Source organism: Cibotium barometz, chromosome 61 (assembly GCF_041138505.1).
Source record: "Cibotium barometz isolate CiBa-2024 chromosome 61, ASM4113850v1, whole genome shotgun sequence".
Classification (NCBI taxonomy): Eukaryota; Viridiplantae; Streptophyta; class Polypodiopsida; order Cyatheales; family Cibotiaceae; genus Cibotium; species Cibotium barometz.
In genome coordinates this window covers 32,177,979-32,199,543 of record NC_141106.1, presented here as the reverse complement: position 1 = coordinate 32,199,543, position 21,565 = coordinate 32,177,979, and the positions used below count along the sequence as shown (strand labels likewise).

Sequence of the window (21,565 nt, the reverse complement as noted above, 5' to 3'; positions counted from 1 at the left end):
ATTAAGCCCAGGTTCACATGCAGCTAATGAAAATGCATATAGTGGTCATGCTGTACAGGTGCCCTGCCCATGCACCGGTGCGTAAAATGGATGTAATCTCTCACCCCATTTATGAGGGTCCTCTGCCCGAGCCCAGGGAGCTCAAAATGAATGTATTTGTGGTGTGCATTGATTTTGTGCACGCAATGGGTGTTGCATGTGTTGGGTTCCTTGCCTGAACACATTGGGTATTCAAAAATGGTTAGATGGGTGCTTTTCCCAAGCTAAGTTTGTGCTCAAAAGAAATTGAGTGTCTAAGTGGCTAGTCACACGCACATGCACATGCACTAAGGTGAAATTAGGAGTTACCTAGTTTCTGTGAACACCCCGATTTAGCATCGGGGGGGAGTATTGAAAGATGACTTTGGCACAATGCCAAATTGTTGTGGGTGTTTGGTTAATTGATTGGACAATGATCAAGTGTGATTGGAGACATAACACCTTTCGCTTAAGAGGGGGTGTTGAAATCCGGTGTTGAGAAAGTTTGTGTATGAACGGACCTTAAGTGTGCAAGATATTATCTTGTGTGAGTTGGATGGATGAGAGTGCCACAAGTTGCCACATGGAGTGTAAGGTGGTCAAGAGATAAAGCAACCACATGGGTAGACACATGTAAAGCAAGTGGGGCTAGAGGCTATCTATATTAGAAGCCTCTCATTGTATGGTTTACAACACATTGCAACAGAGATTGAGTTGAATGTGCCTATTCTCCTGCATTAATGCACTTATTATCATAATGGATTTTCTTGATTATTTTGAGCCTCCTTAAGCATATATTTATCATGTGATTAGACTAGGCTTAGCACGATTCCACATTCTTGATATTTTTGTGATGCAGCATATACTTAGTTCTACGACTGCAGATGCACTGAATCCTGGAGATGTATGGTATGTTCATTCAGGTACTTCTAACCACATGACTAGTCATGGTGAGAACAGCCTTTGAATATGTAAAGTTATTCAGTCACCTTTTTGTACCATATAAATACAAGAAAACCCTGACACCAACTATCTCTCTTCTCTTCCCTTCTTGATGGCAAGTGTCTAGAATGCAGCCACACAAAAGTGAGGAGAAGAGGGAGAGATGATAATTGACAAGATGATCAACGTAAGATTAAGGGATTTGTGGGAGTACAAGATGTAGCGAAAAGCATAAATTCATTATACAAGTAGATCCTTTTTAGGAGAGACCTCATTACATATTCTAAGCATATGCTAGATGTGATGCCACCACATATACTAAATAAGATTCCACCACATATTCTAAGTATGATGCCACCACATATGCCTTTTAAGACGTTGCTCCTACACAAGAGACTTATACAAACTAGCCGTTGTTCACACACATTGGAACCGCTTTATTTAAGGCTTACATTCAGTGCTAGTATACTCAACCACCTAGCACTTGTTTATTCCCACATTAATCACTATTAATATTTAATTTCCCCCCATAGTTATAATGTGGCTAGAAGGCCCAGTCATCTTGGACTAGGTTTACTTTATCTTCTGGCTGCTGCTTCTTGTCGTCGGAGGTAGAAGAAGCGGAATTTGGAGAGTCTTCATCAGCTTTCAGCTTTGCGAGCCTCTTCCGACACTCTTCGATGTAGTGTCCTGGCTTGTGGCAGTAGTGACACTTTCCTTTCTTCTTCTTGGTGTCACCCTTTGATGAGTCCACTTTGCCTTTGTCCTTGGAGAAGTAGGCTAGGTCTCCTTTGCTTGCATCACCCCTAGATCTGTTCTTCCTTGTTTGCTCCTCTTGGAGAAGTAATCCAACCACCTCCTCGAAGGATATAGGATTGCCTCCTCCTCTCATAGAGAGGTTCAAAGAAGCATGGAAACTTTGATAGGACTTAGGTAAGGAGTTAAGAACCGCGGTGATCAATTTCTTGTTATCAACTACCTCATCTATGTTCAGCAGCTGTTCTTTAAGGTCTGTTACCTTGGTAAGATGATCTGAAATGGAATCACCTTTGTCCATAGTCAGGTTATCCAGCTCCCGCATCAGGTACATGACTCGTGCTTCATTACGGGACTGGAACATGGTCTCGAGGACCACCCAAGCAGCCCTTGTAGAGCTGCATGATCGGATGTGAGGCACAATCGAGCGCTTGACTCTAAGAGAGCGATCATGGCCATTGCTTGAGCATCACGAGCATCCCACCGTCTTTGGCCTTCACTGGGTCCAGGAGGCAGTGTTGTAATGCCTGACACAACTTGTGCCACAGTCTGAGTCGCCCTTGATGTCGAGGCGCCAAGAGTTGGTGCAACAGGACGAGACTCTTGCCCTGTGACAATCTCCCATAGCCCCTTGGCAATTAAGAGATTCTTGAGTATGAAACTCCATAACGAGTGGTTGGGACCATCAAGTCGATCTTCAGTTGTCATGAAGGCACCGAATCTAGAAAGCTCATTGAAAGTGGCTCTTTGCGACATCCTCACAATAGTACGAGATTTTCCTAAGCTGGAGAGAGAACTAGGAACAGGAAGCTCCCCCTTGATGTGACCTCTTGGAAGAATACGAGAAAAAGAGAGATACGGGAATGTGCACACAAGGCGCCGGGATATGACAAGATTGAAGGTGCGATCGTGGAAGTATACCAAAAACAGGGTGTATACTTGAATGTGTAAACATGAGACTCCGGGAGTAGTGCACAGGAACAAGAGTGCCTATGGATGCTTCCACCTTACAAAACCTCCCCTAATAAACAAGAAACCCCAAATATACAGCACGAAAGCTTTTTATTTGACAAAAAAGAAGGTACAAAAAGAAAACTCCAAACCTCTGTGAGAAAGATGCTATTGATCGCTCTCTCTCCTCTTTCCCCCAAATAGAGCAGGCTGAGCTTGGAAGTGGAGAGCAAGACCGAGATGGAGCTAGAGATGTGGCTGGATAGAGAGCTCAGACCCTCGCAGAGTAGGCCGAGGCGGTGCAGACACCAACTGGGCAGGCGGAAATGGACACAAGTGGTGGCAGGAGCTGGGTGGAGGAGGTGTAGCGGCGGGTGCAGACACCAAGCACAGGGGTGGCGGGAGGAGCCAAGCGGAGGTGGCTCGTTGGGCAGAAGCACCAACGGGACTAGCGGCTCTGGGCTGACCACCGGCGGCGGTGGTTGGCTGCGCAGTAGTGCTGCCCGGATTCTGGCGGCAGGCGGCTCTGGGGCGGCGGACACAAGCGGCACCTAGCTCTGAGACGGTGGTGGAAATTGCGTGTGGAGCTCGTCTAGCTGCAACAAAACCTTGCTTTGATACCAAATGATGGCAAGTGTCTAGAATGCAGCCACACAAAAGTGAGGAGAAAAGCTAAGGAGGGCATCACTGGAGGTTATCTCTAGCCGGATGAAGAGACACAATACAGGACAAAGAACCGTTGTTTCTTTTGTCACACTATGGGACATGAGAAGAAAGATTGCACTAAGTTTCAGTGCTGAAAAGTCTACTAAGGCATCCACTTCCACAATAGCAACCATAGCATCCCCATCCACACCTCCGCCGTCAGCCTCTAACACCATTCAGCTATTGCCCGCTTTGAATTCAGTGCCACCATGGTATTTGATGCAGGAGGGTGAGGCTAAGGGACGGACAAAGACTCTTATCCATCCCTATGGCACTGCAAGGGGACAGCAATTCATTGTCCTCTTTGACATGGGCAGTTTTGAGGATGCCATCTCTCCATAGTTGGCAAACAAGATGAGTTGTACCTTGGTTCCTTACCATTTAGATGTGGACGGGTTTACACGTGGTCTACATACACATATCTCTTATAAAGCTCAGCAGTTCGAGTTTCAAGTTCAAAAGGCAACATTCCAGCAAGATTTCATTGTCTCCCCTCTTTTAAGGTGTGACACGATCCTCAGGATACAATGGTTTAGACAGTATGCACCCATTCCTGATTGGAGGCGGGACACTTTCACTATCGTTGAAGGTTTTTCTGAGTCCATCATGATTCACGGATTGGAGCATTCTTGGAATTCCACTCATTTTCCACATTTAGGCCCAACGAGCCATAAGAAAGATAGCACAGTGTGCCTTACTATATGTCCGCTCTCAGTCTAATGCGGTTCAAACAACACCCGCAATGGAGCAACATATGGTTGGTCTTTTGTCTCAATACAGCAACATCAAGCTACGAGACGACCTCCCACCCAGTAGACCTGAGGACCACGCATAGAGTTGGTTCCTGGTTCAGAGCCTCCCAATAAGTTCCCCTAGAGCGAGCTGTAGCAACAACTATCCTAGCTATTCCGGTCTGAATTTATCTGACCTTCTTGTTCCCCATTTGCCACTCCCATTCTGTTTGTCCAAAAGAAGGATAAGACCACACGCTTATGTGTGGATTACAGGGCGCTAAATAAGCTAACAGTTAAGAATAGATTCCCCGTGCCCAGAATAGAGTACATCCTAGAATGACTCAATGATGCAAAAATTTTCTCTAAGATAGATCTTAAGAGTGGCTACCATCAGGTTTGAATCTTTGAGGCCGACATTCCAAAAACTACCTTCAAGACCGAGCGCGGCCACTATGAATTTGTGGTGATGCCCTTTGGACTCACCAATATACCAGCGACGTTCCAACAAGATTATGTCTCGGGTTTTTTGGGATCTCATTAGCAAATGCGTCTTCATCTTCCTAGATGACATTTTTATCTTCTCAGGGACTACAGAGCAGCATGAGCGAGATGTGGCACAAGTTTCGCAACTCTTGCAGGACAATGAGTTGTTTATTAATGCCAAGAAGAGTGAGTTCGGAGTACTAGAAATCCATTACCTGGGATACATCATCAATTCATCAAGTATTAGCCTCGATCCTGAAAAGGTACATGCCATTCTCAATTGGGATGTTCACACTACAATCCAGAAAATTCGCTCATTTGTAGCATAGTTGTTTTTGTATAGCATACAACACCATATCGTACGGCATACTGCACGATATGATATCATAGAGACTCGTACAGATTTTCGAGAAAAAAGTTTTCAAAGATTTTTATCAAATTTTTTTTTTTGGGATAATGGTCTTGTTTTTGCTTGTCTGTTGTGACTGTTTGAGCTTCTTCTGTACTATTCGCTCCTTTTTAAAATACTCCATATCTCGAAATTGGAAATACCTAAGTTTATAAATGTTTTTTTAAAACACCGTATTTTATCGTATAATAAGGAAAAAATATATATCATACCATATTTTCTCGTACGGTATCGTACCTGACAACTATGATTTGTGGATCTTTGTTAGGCCTCCAACACACACATGGACAAGTTTTCTCACCTTGCAGCACCTCTCACCGACTTGCTCAAGGGCGTGAAGACTCGTCACTAGAAAGTGTCCGGTCACAGATAAGGCTTTAGAGTGACAGGCAGTCCAAATGGAGTCAATTGTTCCAACAATTTGGAAAAATGATTGAATATGTCCCTGGTAAAAACAACCCTGTCTTAGTCGAAAAGGCACAATCCAAACATTGCAGGAGTTCACTCTGTTGGAAATTCAAGGCAAACACTTGGATAGCATGAAGGCACAGTATCTGGATTCAGAAGAATTCAAGACTCAAAATCCGTTGGCCCTCAGTCCAAAACTAGGCCACTACAGTATACATGATGGTTGGTTGTTTTTCAAGAACCATCTCTGTGTACTAAAAGAAAAGCGTCAATTCCTTCTCCATGATACCCATGATTCTCTTGTTGGAGGTCATAGAGGTATCAACAGTACCCTAGAGAAGTTAGAGAGGTCATTCTATTGGCCTAGAATGCGATGAGATGTGTACCAACACGTCCAATCATGTCAGATATGTCAAAAGGCAGTGAAAAGGCTGTGGTGAGGTTGATGTAGATGGCCAAAACCAGCAGCAATTAACGCTGCAAGAGAATGTGATGTAGGCAGCGAATAAGCTGTGGTGAGGCTGATGTAGGCGGCAAAAACCAGCAGCAGTCAACGCCGCAAGAGAACCTGCCCTGTAGGCGGCCAAAACCAGCAGCAGTTAACGCTGCAAGAGAACCTGCTGTAGGTGGCGACAACCGATGTGAGCCGTCTGTGTGCTGACCAATAGGAGATGGCGAGGCACACTGTGATGTGCAGTCCACGAGATATCCAGTCTGCCATGAAATGCAGATGTGAGGCGACCACGGCACAAGCAATGGAACGCTGATGTGAAGAGAAACGCAGATGCGCCGCCCAGTCCACGTAGGTTGGTGGTCATGAACACGAGAAGGGCCTCATATTTATATGAGAGTTTTAGTGGCCAGCATAGAAGTCGGCCCTTTTTGGGCTGCCTGTTTTCGGTATATTTTCACACACCCCCTCTCAGACCAACAAGGGATCATGAGAGAAGATGAGGGGAAAGAGATGGTTGTCGAAGATGAGGATTTCTGTGATTTGACCAGGGTAAAGGCATCTAGGATTAAGAAGTACTGGAAGAATGTCACAATGCAAGAGGTTTTCACATGCATGAATGCCCATTTTTGGGTTTTCATTCATAAATGCGCCCCAAACACGTAAAACAGAATGCTGTGCATAGGGAATGCAAGATGGAAAAAAATGCAATGTAGTGGGTTTTCACAAGAGCCGTGCCCTAAGTGGAGGACCAGCTCACCGTCCCGTTATCATGATTATTTGGCCTCCACCTCGTCGTCATGTAAGTGGGATTGGCTTACCTCCCCCCCATAATTGCAATTATTGGGCCCACACCTCGTCGTGTAAGTGGGTACAAACCCTAGAAGTTTTTGATTAAGAAAAGGAATTGTTTGATGAATTTAGCTAGGATTTTCTTAATTAAATAAAGAGAAAATAGAAAGGTTATTTCTCTTATGTGAGAATGTTTGTGCTTGAAATGTGGATGCAAGATTACAAGACCGGTAATATATTCTAAAATTGTTGTAAAATAAACCAAGGGACGTGTTCTCGGGAGAGGCAGATCTCCCTCTCAATGAGCGAAGGGTGATGGTGATGGACCGATGCCAATCCGATTGCGAAGACGCTCAAGAATGGGGCGGTTGACAGACTTCGTAAGGATGTCTGCTTGGTGGTCTGCCGTAGAAATGTACTCGAGCCGGAATCTGGATGGTACCAAGCTCAACCTGTTCCCTGTTAAAGTGAAAATGGACACCCACATGCTTGGTACGGTTAGAAAAAATAGGGTTGCCAGCAAGGGCAATCGCACTCTGACTGTCGACGAAGATGGTAGAGGTGGTGTCGATGGAGACGCGCATGTCATAAAGAAGTTGACGAGGATACATAACCTCAGTGGTGGCATCATAGAGGGCCCGATATTCGGCCTCTGCTGAAGAACCTGCAACAATGTCCTACTTTTTGCTAGACCAAGAGAAAGGGGCAGATCCGAGGGAGAACAAATAACCACCATGAGAACGTCGGGAATCGAGGTCACCAGCCAAGTCGGAGTCCGTGTAACCGTGCAAGGAGATCCCGTGACTGTAGTGAAGTCCATACAAATAGCTAATCCTCCAGAATCAAGGGTAGACGATCCATGGTGTGTACTTTCTAGGTCTTCGATCCCTTTGCTCACGATCGCTCTGATACCATGTGAGGGCAAAAGAGACCAAAGGACCAAATATATGAAAGATCAGAGTAAAACACACAGCATGCAATGGTGATGTGAATATAAAAGATGAAGTCCAGTACATGAGCTCTATGTGAGACTCCGAATAAGCACAGAGAGCTGCTGTCCCATAAAACGCAGTTAACAGAGCTGGAGTGACCCTGATGAAAGCACTGATACAAGCCTGATATAAGACTGATGTGAGCCTGAAGTAAGGTTGCTGAAAAAACATTGATGTCAGCCCAAGGCAAACGCTGAAGACAGCCTGATGAAGACGATCAGTCCAGCAGTAGAAAACGTTGTAGGAGAACCTGATGTAGGCGGTGAAAAGACTGTGGTGAGGCTGATGTAGACGGCCAAAACCAGTAACAGTTAACGCTGCAAGAGAACGTGATGTAGGCAGCGAATAAGCTGTGGTGAGGCTGATGTAGGCGGCGAATAAGCTGTGGTGAGGCTGATGTAGGCGGCAAAAACCAGCAGCAGTTAACGCTGCGAGAGAACCTGCTCTGTAGGCGGCCAAAACCAACAGCAATTAACGTTGCAAGAGAACCTGCTGTAGGTGGCGACAAGCGATGTGAGCCCTCTGTGTGCTGCCCAGCAGGAGATGGCGAGGCACACTGTGATGTGCAGTCCACGACATATCCAGCCTGCGATTAAACGCAAATGTGAGGCGATCAGGGCACAAGCGATGGAACGCTGATGTGAAGAGAAACGTAGATGTGCCCAGTCCACGTAGGTTGGTGGTCATGAACACGAGAAGGGCCTCATATTTATATGAGAGTTTTAGTGGCCAGCATAGAAGTCGGTCCTAATTTGGGCTGCCTGTTTTGGGTTTATTTTCACACATTCACGACATCAGTTATGGACTTCGTAGGCTCTCTTCTCGCCTCAGCTGGATCTAGAAACACAGTGTATGACAATTGTGGACAGATTTAGTAAGTTCTGCATACTCTTTCCATGCAAGCAGACAACCACAACCGAGGACATAGCTCGCTCGTTCATTCGGTTTTGGTATCCCATTGGTGGTTTGCCATGGACAATCACATCAGACAGCGATTCTAAGTTCACGCCCCATTTTTGGAGAGCATTGTTTGATAATTTTAAAACTAAGTTACAATTGTCCAGTGCATTCCATCCACAAACACATAGCCAAACAAAAATATACAATCAATTGGCCTTTGACGTTCTCAAATCATACTACCATGACTAGCAGTCGAAATGGGAACAATATCCTCCATTGGTTCAGGCAATCCTGAATGATACTCACTCATCGAGTATTGGCCGAACGCTGTATGAGGTAGCATTTGGTTACCGGTTCTCATCTCTTTGACGAGACAAGTATCACCGTCTCTAGAGGCCAATAAGCCAACCAAAACATTTTTGGAAAGATGTCAACTTTAAGGAAGGGGATTGGGTATATCTCCACTCGTGAAACAACAACTAAAGCAAGTGGGCAAGCATTGTCCCAAGCTTTGATTCCGAAGTTTCGGCCCATTTTCCAACATTCAGAAGTTAAGTGATGTCTCTTTAAAGTTAAAGTTGCCGGAAAGTTGGGACTATGCACAAACACACACGCATGTATTGTATAAACAAGCCTCTTCTGAAAAAAGGCATTACAATAAATGTTATGGATAACCCTAGAGGCTGGTCTAAGATGGCTAGAAAGGTTGACTGCTGAGCCATTATCCACAACACTCACTTTTTGGGACTTAGCTTGCTTGTGGTGCAAAATGTAGTAAAATAACCATAAGTGTCTATATGTACGATATGAAAACAAACCACCTTCTAAATGCAATCATTGAAATTTAGTGCTGCTGGGATTTGAAAGAGCTATGAACTTACATATGGATGACCTTGTTCATTTAGGATAACAAAAGAGGTGGTCATACTGGGGGTGCTGAAGGCACTCAGAGCTTGTGGCTGCAACATGCATCCGTGAAGAAATGCTGATGCCAGCTCAGTACCACCACAAGCTTCCATTACTGGCTTGTAGAATCCCCTTGCACTTAGCCACAAGTCATCATCAACATTTGATGCTTCACCTGTAGACGAGAAGAACCTGAAGCAGACACCATAAAGATATGTCATGGTTCTCATGATAAGGTGAGCATGGTGTGTTTGTCTGTGGGGACTGCTACCTACATGTTAATAAGGGCTAGTTGGGAGGATGAGTGTGAAGAGCTGCTGCATGTGAAAGGGGGCTTATGAAGGGTGTATGTGAATGTAAGGAGCCTTGAGATAACCTAGAACATGTCAATTACAAGGAATCTAGAAAGATGTCCCACAGCACAATATAATGGCAAACATGTACTCCATAAGGTTCGTCACCTTATTTTTGACCAATCCAGTCCATCCATGCAGCTGGTTTTCCTCCAAGTTTTTACAATGGTTGGCACAGTACCTAAGATTGTAGCACCAGAATCCTACCAAAAGAAAAGGTATAGTTATATTTATGCAAGAAGAGACAATGGCATCCCCTATAAACCAAGCATAATTTGGAGATAGATACACAACCTTCCCACCCATGTGATGGGCAACGAGTGGATGGACAAGATTGCCAATGCATCCCCAATCTACAGCCTGCATGGGGCCTGCTGATGGGAAGGGGTTGGTTGTGTAATAAAAATCAAACTACAAAATGTGATGCCTGCCTGTACAAATTCGCCAAACCCTCGATGAAGTGGCGATCCATTATAGACACCAATTGTTGCTCCGTTCAACAAGCATGCATACAGCAACATCGGTCCCACCATCCATCCAAGGTTTGTTGGCCATATAAACACGTCTCCAACTTTTACGTCTAGATGTGCCCAAGCCTCTGCCCCAAGTCTTATAGGCTGTAGGTGCGAGTATGGCACAGCTTTTGGTTCCCCTTCATAATAGTAGAAAGTTGCTTATAAATACTTCAATGTCTAGTCAAGTTGTGAATTGATGTGGTTGCAGCAATACTCACCTGAAGTGCCTGATGAAAACAAAATGTTTGTATGTGATTCTATTGGTGACTGCATAGCCTGATATTCCGATGGTCTGCCATGAATTTATTTCAACAAGTTAGGGAAATTTACAAAAATCAAGATCCTTGGCCATTATTCTATGTAGATCTTGATACCTTTCAAGGCAACCCGCTTTGCCATGAAGGCTTGGCAGGTGAAGGCATCCAAGAATTTGAGGAGGAGAGGCCTCTCCCTAGTCATGTGTTCCACAGTACTAGCAGACATGGCATAAATGGAGACATCAAAAAATAGGTAAAGGTAGTTACATACCTGCTCAGATGGTCTGCTGAAATTAAAAATGCACTCCATGAGATATCACCAGGCCTTAGGGTCACCTTGAAGCTATTTTCAAGGGCAGGTAGCACAATAGCCATCGGAGACTTGGCCTCCACAACTCGACTGCCAGAGAAACCGAGAAGAAGAAATCAGATCTTTCTTGGCACTTATAACAAGATCGAAAAAGGAAAGTGCTCATCCTTCACACATACCTGTAGAGGGGAAGTGTTTTCCCGCCTCTTAGAATAACATCCTGAACACAAGCCCTTGTCACACATTACCACATTACTACAGATACCCTAACATCACATGATTAAGTAATGATGACTGCCATGAGGTTACACCATATCCAAACTCATAAATTGAGTCCTCATTTTTTTACCTGTGTGAAGATAGCCTTTGCCTTTGACACTCTTAGGCGTGTGGCTATCTCTTGAGAAGCAAAGCTGTCAGCAATAGCAGCCACGACATAGCCTGCCAATATGATTGCAAGGTATATGACAATACTGTTGGTGTTCATAGGCATGTCTATGGCAATGGCATCTCCCTTCTCAAATCCTAGTGCATCGAGTGCATTTGCAATGCGACTGCTCCAAAGATGATCTTAATTAGAACAATAACTCGTAAACAGGCAGAAAACCAGGTAATTGAAAGTCACAATGTTTCAGTAGTCAGATGGCAGTACTGGCTTACTTGACAGTTGCACGAAGTTCGACATATGTCATGCTATGTAAAGAGGTTTGGCCTTCGGTCCTCCATACGATTGCCTTGCTGAGGTCTGTCTTCCCCCGACTTAGTTTAGACAAGAGACAGCATTCTGCAGCATTCAAGACAGCTCCTGGAAGCCATGTACCACCCGGTCGTAATTCATCTGGAGCACTAAATATGCATTTGGGTTGCACATAGAAGTGGAGGCTGAGCTCATTCAAAACAAGAGGCCAATAAATCTGTAAATGCATCCCTACACATGTTATCAGTTCAGAAAAATGTCACATAACATGCAAATAAGCTATAGCCAATAGCAAACTCACTTCTGGGTGGTCTGCTGAAAATTTCTGAAATGCCACGTAGCTCTCAATGGGACTATAATAGGAAGGTCCTAAAAGCTCCTTCCCTTTGGCCTCCATCAACTGCCCAAGATTGGTTTCTCGTGCTGATTCCCTGCTCTATCAAAAACCAAGCACCTTGATCAATGCGGAAAACTCCATACTTGCACCTGAGTGAGTATTGACATGTGATTTAATCTTCAAGAACATGCCATTTGCTATCAAAACTAGCCAAGAAAAGAAATAAAGAAAGAGGCTTACAAAAAAATCCTCGCAAAAAGCTGGCATGGCCTATGAAATGGGAAGTGGGTAACTGTAATAAGCAGAAGCTTCGGAGAAGAATCGGTAACTTCAATACTCAGAATTCAGCACTCTTTTCGCGACGGAAATTAACGCACAAACTGAAAGGAGATGTGCAGAAAATAGAGAGAGAGAGGGAGAGATGGAGAGGACACAGTATTGGGTCCCAATTACCCTCTGTAGGGCCCCCACCACGGATGGTGTATTTGCTTTATTAGAATGATGAGAAATCTGAAAGAAAATACAGCAATCTTGGACCTTTTCTTGGCTGGGAATACCCTGCCCTTGACCTGAATCCTTCACCCCTTAGCTTAGCACCCTCTTGGCTTTGTCTAGCCTCTTATGCTTGAGCTCTTGGTGGAGAATCAGATGAATGAATGGGATTGTGGGCTCTCCCTTATATAGTACTCCTACTGCAGCAGTCGGCCAGCACAAAGCCAGGCGGCCAGCATTTAATGTCCCACGACTGTGAATATTCAGCAATAAATGCTGAATAAAATCCCATAAAATGCTGTGTTTTTCCCTATCAAGTTGAAAGGTGATGCCCCTGCTTCCAGAGGGCTGGGCACAGCTTTTGCCCACAATCCAAGGGCTGGGCAGCCTGTATGGGCTGCCCCATACTTGCCCCACAGCCATGTTAAGGCTGTAATCTCCTGGAATCTGCCTTATTCTTGCCCTAGGGTTGTCCTACAGCCCCTCCATGGCTGGTGGGTTCAGCCTGGGCCTTCCTGGCCCTCATGGGGGTGGTTCTACACCATTCCCATGCCCACACTAAGATCCGGGCTGGCCCCTTGTCCTAAACACTAACTACTCAGTGATCTGGCATCTGGTACCATACCAGATACACAGAATCACTGACATCATTCTAGAGCGAGACTCACAGCGCGGACTGGCACTGTTTCATGAGCAGGACAATGCACACCTGACCTTAGACTCATGTGCAGGGCAATGCACACCTGACCTCGGACGACTGAGATGGATCCCTGGCTGACTCGTCCCGAACTGGGCTTACATGGGACCAGTTCACCATCTCAGGTCCTGCACCTTCTGTACAGAAATGTCTACGTGGCATCCAAGTGCGGGATGCACGTGACATCCCCTTCTGCTTAACTTGACGGAAGTTGCATAGCCTCCAAATAATCCGTCGATAACACCGGATAGTCTTCGAAAAACTCTTTGTCGAGCCATACCGCTTCATGAGTTCCTCGGTCCTAAAACTTCATGAGGAACTGTCGTAGTCTTCGGCCCGAGCCATGCTTGAAACGGTGCAGAAGGATCTGCTCTGGAACCATAACTTCTGCTTCATCAACAATGTCTGGTTCCGCTTTATCTTTGACCTCTGAAGGGGTTGGACCTGCATATGGCTTTAACAACCTGACATGAAATACATCGTGCATAGTCCAACTCGGAGGTAGCATTAACTGCATAGACACCTCATTAATCTTTTTCCAGATGAGAAAAGGTCCGAAGCTCCTGAAAGACAACTTTGGGCATCACTTGTCCACCTGTTTCAGTCTTTGCTTCATAATCCGAAGATAAACCCAATTTCCTTCCAAAAACTTCATATCCCTTCGGTCTTTATTGGCCTGTCGAGTGTAGGCCTCTTGCGCTTTAGCCAATCTGTCTTTTACTGACTCTTAGATCTCCTGGTAAGACTCCGTCACTCTGTTTGCCTCCGGTACTGAAGACGAAGTTCTGGTTAACAACGACTGGAAAGGTCTTCCACGCGTTGCCTCATATGGAGTCCTGCCAATAGCTGAAGAAAAAGAGTCATTCAAAACAGCTTGAACTAAAGACAAATACGATTCCCACTTACCTTGCTGATCGTGGACATAACACTTCAGCACATCAAAGGCCAACTGGTTGTATATCTCTGTCTGGCCATCTGTCTATGGGTGGAATACACTGGAAAAATTCAACTTAGTATCAAAATTATCAAACAATGCCCTCCAAAAATGACTGGTAAACTTGGCATCTCGGTCTGACACTATGGTTCTAGGAATCCCGCCAATCGGGTACCAATGCCGAATGAGCAACTGGGCAACATTCTCAGCGGTCACATTGGCCCTGCAAGGAATAAGCATAACAAATTTGCTAAACCTATCAACAATAGTTAAGCACTGCGTATTACGCTTACTCGGACTGGGAGGTAGATTTGTGACAAAGTCCATCGAAATGTCCTGGAAAGGACCCTCAGGAATTGGCAAGGGTTGTAACCCTATCTTCTTTCCACGAGGAGCTTTCACCTTTTGACAAATGTCACAGCGTTGTACATATGTAAACACATCACGCCTCATCTTTGGCCAATAGTATTGCCGTTCCAATTTCTCCAGAGTCGAAATCATGCTCCTATGACCACCTGTAATGGTGTCATGGGGCATCATGGAGAAGAGCTGCCCTGAATGACTTCATGACACAGTCGGCCTTTGTAGAAAAGCCAACCATCGCGTATCAGAAAGTGGCATGGTCCTGTGGCATCCGATGCCTGTTCCCACTATGTACCGAATTCCTCGCAATCCGCGTACGTGTGCTTCATGTCCTCTAGTCCTTTACCAACAAGATCAAGTCTAGTGGTCTGAATCGTAGACACTTGTCCCTTCCTGCTCAAAGCGTCAGCCACACTGGATTGGCCTTTCCTGGAAGGTACTCAATCATACCACCGAACTGCTGGAATATCTGACTCCAACGGTGTTGTCGATCACTCCACTGTTCACTTGGTATCGTCTGAATCCAGCACAATGCTTGATGGTCAGTGCGAACCTCGAAGTCACGGCCATACAGGAAATGTTTCCAATGTTTCAAGGCCTGTATCACTGCTAGGAGTTCATGATCATAGACTGATTTGTTCTTCTCGGTGGGCAGTAACCTACGAGACATGTAAGCTACTGGATGACCATTTTGTTGTAATACACCTCCAATTGCGATGTTACTCGCATCGGTGATCACCTGAAATGGGTCGTCCCACGAGGCAAGTGCTAAACAAGGCGCTTTTGACAAAGCCACCTTGAGGTTCTGGAATGCCTCCAACGCTCGTGGAGTCATTCGAATCTTTTGCCTTCTTGTCTTGCAGATTGGTGAGATCTGCCGAGAGGTCAGAAAACTTGTCGATGTGGGTGGAATATGCCTGGCATATACCCACAAATGATCTAATGTCATAGGCTGTCTGAGGTACTTCCCAGTTGACAATCTCGGCCACTTTAGCCGGATGAAGTCGAATGCCTTCAGCACTAATTACATATCCCAAGTAATGCACCTGGGGGAACAGATAAAATTCTGACTTCTTTTCATTGATGTAGAGCTCGTTGCTTTCCAGCAACTTAAGGACTTTCTCCACATCAATGTCATGCTGCTCAACCGTAGCTGAAAATATGAGTATGTCGTCCAGAAATATGAACACACACTTTCCAATCAAATCCCGAAAAACACGCATCATCATGCGGTTAAATGTAGCTGGGGCGTTCGTCAAGCCAAATGGCATGACCACAAATTCATAGTGGGCCCGTTCCGTATGGAAGGTTGTCTTAGGGATGTTCCCTCCACAATCCGCACCTAGTGGTACCCACTCTTTAAATCCAGTTTCGAGAACACCTTTGCTCCATTCAGCCTCTCGAGAATATAGTCAATTCAAGGCATCGGGAATCTGCTCTTGATAGTCAGCTTGTTGAGTGCACGATAATCGACACACAAATGGGAAGACCCATCCTTTTTCTTGACAAATAAGAGCGGCGCTGCAAATGGTGACACGCTGGGGCGGATGAAGCCAAATTGCAACAATTCTTGGAGTTGGCGGTCCAACTCCGATTCCATTGCCTTAGAAAGGCGATACGGAAACTTGCTCGGGGGTTCCGAGCCTGGGAGGAGGTCTATTTTGTGGTCCTCCGGTTTAGACAGGGGGAGCTGGGGAGGGAGGCTGTCCCGAAGAAAAATCTTCTGGAACTTTTCGTGGAGAACCGAGTACTTCTCGGAAGCACTCGCCACCATCTGGGCTATTGGATGTAAATCATCGCACATTGTGCGCCTTTCCTGACTGCTCGCTTAGCCTGCAAGTGGCTTATGAGCGGAAAGTTCGGAATTCCTGGCTCACACTTAATGGTCACTGGGGCGTTTGACACATTCCGATTGATCTGGAACGTGTGCTTGTCCCACTTGACATCAGGGAGAAACTTGTGAAACCACTGAATACCCAAAATTATGTCTGCTCCTACAAGAGGGGCAACCATAAAGTCACGCACAAACTCTATGCCTTGAATCACTAACTTAGCACCTAGAGCTTCATACTTGACGCTCGTTGTCATGCCTGTGCTAAAACCCTCAACCTGTTTGTCCACCGAAGTCAGATCGAAACGGGCACGCCTAGCTGCCTGTTCCGTGACCACATCCTCCGTGATGCCGTTGTCAAACAAGACGACTCTCTGGCCACCTATGTAGCCAAAGGACTTGAGCAATTCGCTGCGCTCATACTCCTGGTCATGGGCGCCCTTCTGCTTATCTTCGAGCTCTCGGCTAATAATTGCTCCAACTGAAGCACTGAGGTTTGAAGAACTAGGGATAGCTGCTGGGGTTTGTGTGGGATTTGAGCTCACCACAGAAGCTGTGGAGGCGGCGGCGGCGGGGCGGGCTTTGGAGGCTTCTTAGGACAATCCCGAGAAGTATGTCCTTTTGTATGACAAAAGAAACATCTACCCTCCTTGTACTGAGAAAGCTCCTCAGCACTCAACTTGCCACCTGTCTTGCCTGCCTCCGCTTTCTGGTCTGGAGTAAGCTTTGACGCATTGTTCGAGTTCTAGGAGCCAGATGCTCCCGGGCTCTGTCCTGGGGAAGACCCCGTCTGGTTCTGGCTTTTGCCCCCCGAGGCGGTAGCCCTGGGAGAAGCCGGCTGGGAAGTCTTGGGCTTGCCACCATTATGTTTTATTTCTGCACTCTGCGCAAGCAAGAGTGCGTCCTCAAAGGTGGTTGGCCTAAACATACGCACCTCCCATTGGATTTGCGTGTCCAGGCCATACAAAAGCTGCCCTTTCTTGTCCGTATCACATAAGCCTAATTGTAGACATAAAGTCGAAATTCTATTGGTAAATTGAAGAACTGGTTGCGCGTTCTGACGCGCTCCCCTGAACTCGTTTTCGAGTCGCTCAAGATAGTGGGGCGGTAGAAACCGCTGCTTAAGGTCGCGGACAAACTCGTCCCACACATAAGCTGCCATACTTGCTTTGGTGTAGGCATGAGCCCACTGAGTCCACCAAGGAATGGCCTCACCTTCCAAGTACCAACTGGCTAAGATCACTCTGTCAGTATCAGTTTTCCTAACTGCGGCAAAGTAAGCTTCAAATTGATGTAACCATGAATAAAGAGTTGTGGGATCGAGTTTACCATTATACTTACTAAAGTTCATTTTCTCGGAAAAATGATTCGAGCGCGCCACCGGTGTCAATTTGGCGTCCAAGGCTCTGAGGTAACGCTCGTGTTTCACGCATCGCATGGCTTCGTCTACTTGTTGTCGGATCTCCAATGCACGCGTCTGCAACTCAAGCAAAGAGCTTGGCTGCGGCTGTGACCCTGCGAGAGGGTCCCTGTGTCGAGGATATGGTATCTAGGATACGGAAGGAGAGGGAGGAGGAGATGGAAAACGCGACGCTGGAGAGCGGGTACGCTCCTCCAGAGCCAAGATTTGCGCCTTCTGCTCATCCAACTTGGCTGTTTGTTCTGCGATTGCTCACATTATCTGCTGGAACATGTCTGTGACACTCAAGCCTGGTGCCCTAGCTGGGCTGCTTGGTGCACTCTGGTCCCATGGTTCTTGGTCTCTCTCGTCGTCGAAGCTCGCCATAGCAGGAAAATGCAATTCCTTTCCGGAACGCAATCTGACCATCTACTATTTGTGTGGGAGACTTTCGGAGGCTTCCGGAGGCTAAAAACCAACCGTCCTTCGAGGGACAGGAGTCACTCCGAAAGGGGTAGTCCACCGGCGTCTAGAAACCAACCACACGAGCGAGGAAAAATTCTGGTTTCTTTGCTGAATCTTTGTACTTGAAGTAGGCTCTGATACCATTGTAATAAGCGGAAGCTTCGGAGAAGATTCGGTAACTTCAATACTCAGAATTCAGCACTCTTTTCGCGACGGAAATTAATTCACAAACTGAAAGGAGATGTGCAGAAAATAGAGAGAGAGAGGGAGAGATGGAGAGGACACAGTATTGGGTCCCAATTACCCTCTGTAGGGCCCCCACCACGGATGGTGTATTTGCTTTATTAGTATGAGAAATCTGAAAGAAAATACAGCAATCTTGGACCTTTTCTTGGCTGGGAATACCCTGCCCTTGACCTGAATCCTTCACCCCTTAGCTTAGCACCCTCTTGGCTTTGTCTAGCCTCTTATGCTTGAGCTCTTGGTGGAGAATCAGATGAATGAATGGGATTGTGGGCTCTCCGTTATATAGTACTCCTACTGCAGCAGTCAGCTAGCACAAAGCCAAGCGGCCAGCATTTAATGTTCCACGACTGTGAATATTCAGCAATAAATACTGAATAAAATCCCATAAAATGCTACGTTTTTCCATATCAAGCTGAAAGGTGATACGCCTGCTTCCAAAGGGCTGGGCACAGCTTTTGCCCACAATCCAAGGGCTGGGTAGCCTGTAGGGGCTGCCCCATACTTGGGCTGTAATCTCCTGGAATCTGCCTTATTCTTGCCCTAGGGCTGTCCTACAGCCCCTCCATGGCTGGTGGGTTCAGCCTGGGCCTTCCTGGCCCTCATGGGGGTGGTTCTACACCATTCCCATGCCCACACTAAGATCAGGGGTAGCCCTATGGGCTGGCCCCTTGTCCTAAACACTAACTACTCAGTGATCTGGCATCCGGTACCATACCAGATACACAGAATCACTGACATCATTCTAGAGGGAGACTTACAGCGCGGACTGGCACTGTTTCATGTGCAGGACAGTGCACACCTAACCTTAGACTCATGTGCAGGACAATGCACACCTGACCTCGGACGACTGAGATGGATCACTGGCTGACTCGTCCCGAACTGGGCTCACATGGGACTAGTTCACCATCCCAGGTCCTGCACCTTCTGTACAGAGATGTCTACGTGGCATCCAAGTGCGGGATGCATGTGACAGTAACTTACAGAAAGCTGAACCCTAAATCACTATGATCGACCCCAGCCCTGTGGGTCAATGGACAAGAAGGATGGTTGAATAATGGTCAACCATGACCCTTGGCCCCATATGTTCACAGACAGACAGAATGGGAGGATACTTTTTTACAATACATGTGGATGTGACATTATATGGAATGAGCAGTAACTTACCAAGAGCCAAGCCTGCAGCATTATGATTGACCCCAGGCTTGTGAGCGTCTGGACAACAGGATGGGAGGGTGACTGTTGACCCTAACCAAGAACCAAGCCTGAAGCATTTTGATTGACCCTAGGCTTGTGAGCGTCCGGACAACAGGATGGGAGGGTGACTGTTGACCCTAACCAAGAACCAAGCTTGGAGCATTTTGATTGACCCCAGGCTTGTGAGCATCCGGACAAGAGGATGTGAGGGTAACTGTTGACCCTAACCCTCGAACCACATGTACACACAAGCAGGATGCAAAGTTGCTTATGAATGATCCCCTGTCGTGTCAGTGTGTGGACAAGAAGGATGGGAGGGTGTCCACCCTAATCCTCGACCCACGGACAAGCAAGATGGGAGGATGCTTTTGTATAATATATGTAGTAGGTAGACAATTTTGCACATCTTAAAACTATATGGAATGGGAGATGGTGTAAGGAACAGTTAAGTTGCAAGGGTTGCTGTCAACCCGACTCTCCACATGTGTAAGGACAAGCAAGATGGGAGGATGCTTGTGTATAATACATGTGGTGAGTATGCGACTACACATCTGTAACACTATATGGAATAGGATGCTCACGTGTACACGTCATGGGTATGTGACCACACAGGTATAGCACTCACTATATGGAATCAGAGGTGAGTAACTTACTGAGAGCCGAACCAGCAGCACAGTGGGATCCATGGACAAGTGGGACATGTTGTGATGACAGTGTGACTGCATATTTTTGATATACATGGGGATAGGGAAGTGGGTTTCTTACTGGGAGGGAAACCAAGCTAGAGGGGGTCCCATCCTCTCATTGTCCCAGTCCTTGTAGATGGAGTTGTACATGAGCCGATGGAGTGCATGTGGTTGCTTGGGGTTGAGCAGCTCTTTGGAGACAAGGCGCCATGTGGCGGAAGCACACTGGCCAATTTCTGCAAGAGCTTGCCTGAGCTGCCTGTAGAAGACCTCAGCCTCCAGGGGGGTGAGCCCAATGTGAAGCAGGTCCTCAAGGGTGAGGCTTTGAACGCTTATTTGCTCAGAATTCGACATCTTCTGAGGCTATAGGCTGGGATCACTGTCTGTCTTGGATCGGGTGAGGTGCTGTGTTCTGCTGATGATGTGATAATGGGGGAGGATAGTAGAGCTTATTGTCTGCAGCTATGGTGGTGAGGGTGGGCTCGGTAGAGCCAGTCAACAACATGCTGCGCTGGGTTGGTGCAGTTTTCCAAACAATCTTTCGTATCCTTTCTGCTCACGGAGGTGACCCACGAGCTTCTTATGCCCTTTTTCTTTTTACCTTGAATAATTAATTGGATTACTATTACTACTAATAAATTTATTTTTTAAATTCTCTAACCATTAATTTAAACTCGACACCTAATTACATAAAATATTGAAAGTTTAACCTACAAAATTTAGAAAACCAAGCTCCATGGAAAAACCTAGTTCAAGTAAATCTTTTTAAAATAATATAATGAAGCCTCTATTATTTTTTTAGTAGCTCTAGGTTTTAAAATTTTATTCCAATCTCTAAATCAAAATACACATTCACTTAAGTAATTAATCCTAAAATTTATTTGAAGCAATTCAAATATAAAGATAAGAGACCAATTAACCATACTTGCTTAATTTAATCAACCAAAACACACATTAAAGTTCCAACCTACTTGCTTTCAGAAAAAAGCCCAACAAAAAAGTCATGACAAAATTTTGTGGTAAAATCAAACTTATTCATCATCCAGTGTATGCATTAAAGGGTTGACAAACAGAGTGAAAAATACATCACATTTGGATGAGTTTTGTTCATAAGTGAATATTGCCCTCTTTGACAAGAACAAACGCAAGAAATATAGATTTAAAAAATACATCACATTTGGATGAGAATTTTGTTCACAAGTGAGTACTCCCCTCTTTGACAAGAACAAATACAAGAAATTCATAGGTCTTTGTGGGGTACATGGTGAGGAATTTAGTGGCTTTATCACTTTAGATGGAAGTCAAGGAGTTTGGATGTGTTAGTTATTGTAAATGCTCAAGG

The 21,565-nt window shown here is 45.8% G+C and overlaps 1 protein-coding gene across 3 annotated transcripts in view; it reads right to left on the bottom strand.

Moving 5' to 3' along the window:
- Nucleotides 1–20,796, bottom strand: part of LOC147604793 (putative CoA ligase CCL12) — a 31,974-nt gene extending 11,178 nt beyond the window's left edge. Inside the window, exons 1-10 of one of the 3 annotated variants that reach the window (XM_086794939.1) lie at nt 20,303–20,796; nt 11,881–12,010; nt 11,543–11,796; nt 11,232–11,436; nt 11,062–11,102; nt 10,844–10,972; nt 10,534–10,607; nt 10,232–10,452; nt 9,909–10,003; nt 9,423–9,639 (exon numbers count right to left, since the gene is read on the bottom strand). In XM_086794939.1, coding sequence (XP_086651065.1) covers nt 9,423–9,639; nt 9,909–10,003; nt 10,232–10,452; nt 10,534–10,607; nt 10,844–10,972; nt 11,062–11,102; nt 11,232–11,436; nt 11,543–11,796; nt 11,881–12,010; nt 20,303–20,577 — 1,641 coding nt within the window. In that variant the 5' untranslated portion in view covers nt 20,578–20,796. Of the gene's footprint in view, nt 1–9,422; nt 9,640–9,908; nt 10,004–10,231; nt 10,453–10,533; nt 10,608–10,843; nt 10,973–11,061; nt 11,103–11,231; nt 11,437–11,542; nt 11,797–11,880; nt 12,016–12,156; nt 12,272–20,302 lie in introns of those variants that run through there. The other 2 variants (XM_086794940.1, XM_086794941.1) reach the window with 2 other exon arrangements.
- Nucleotides 20,797–21,565: the final 769 nt, after the last annotated feature.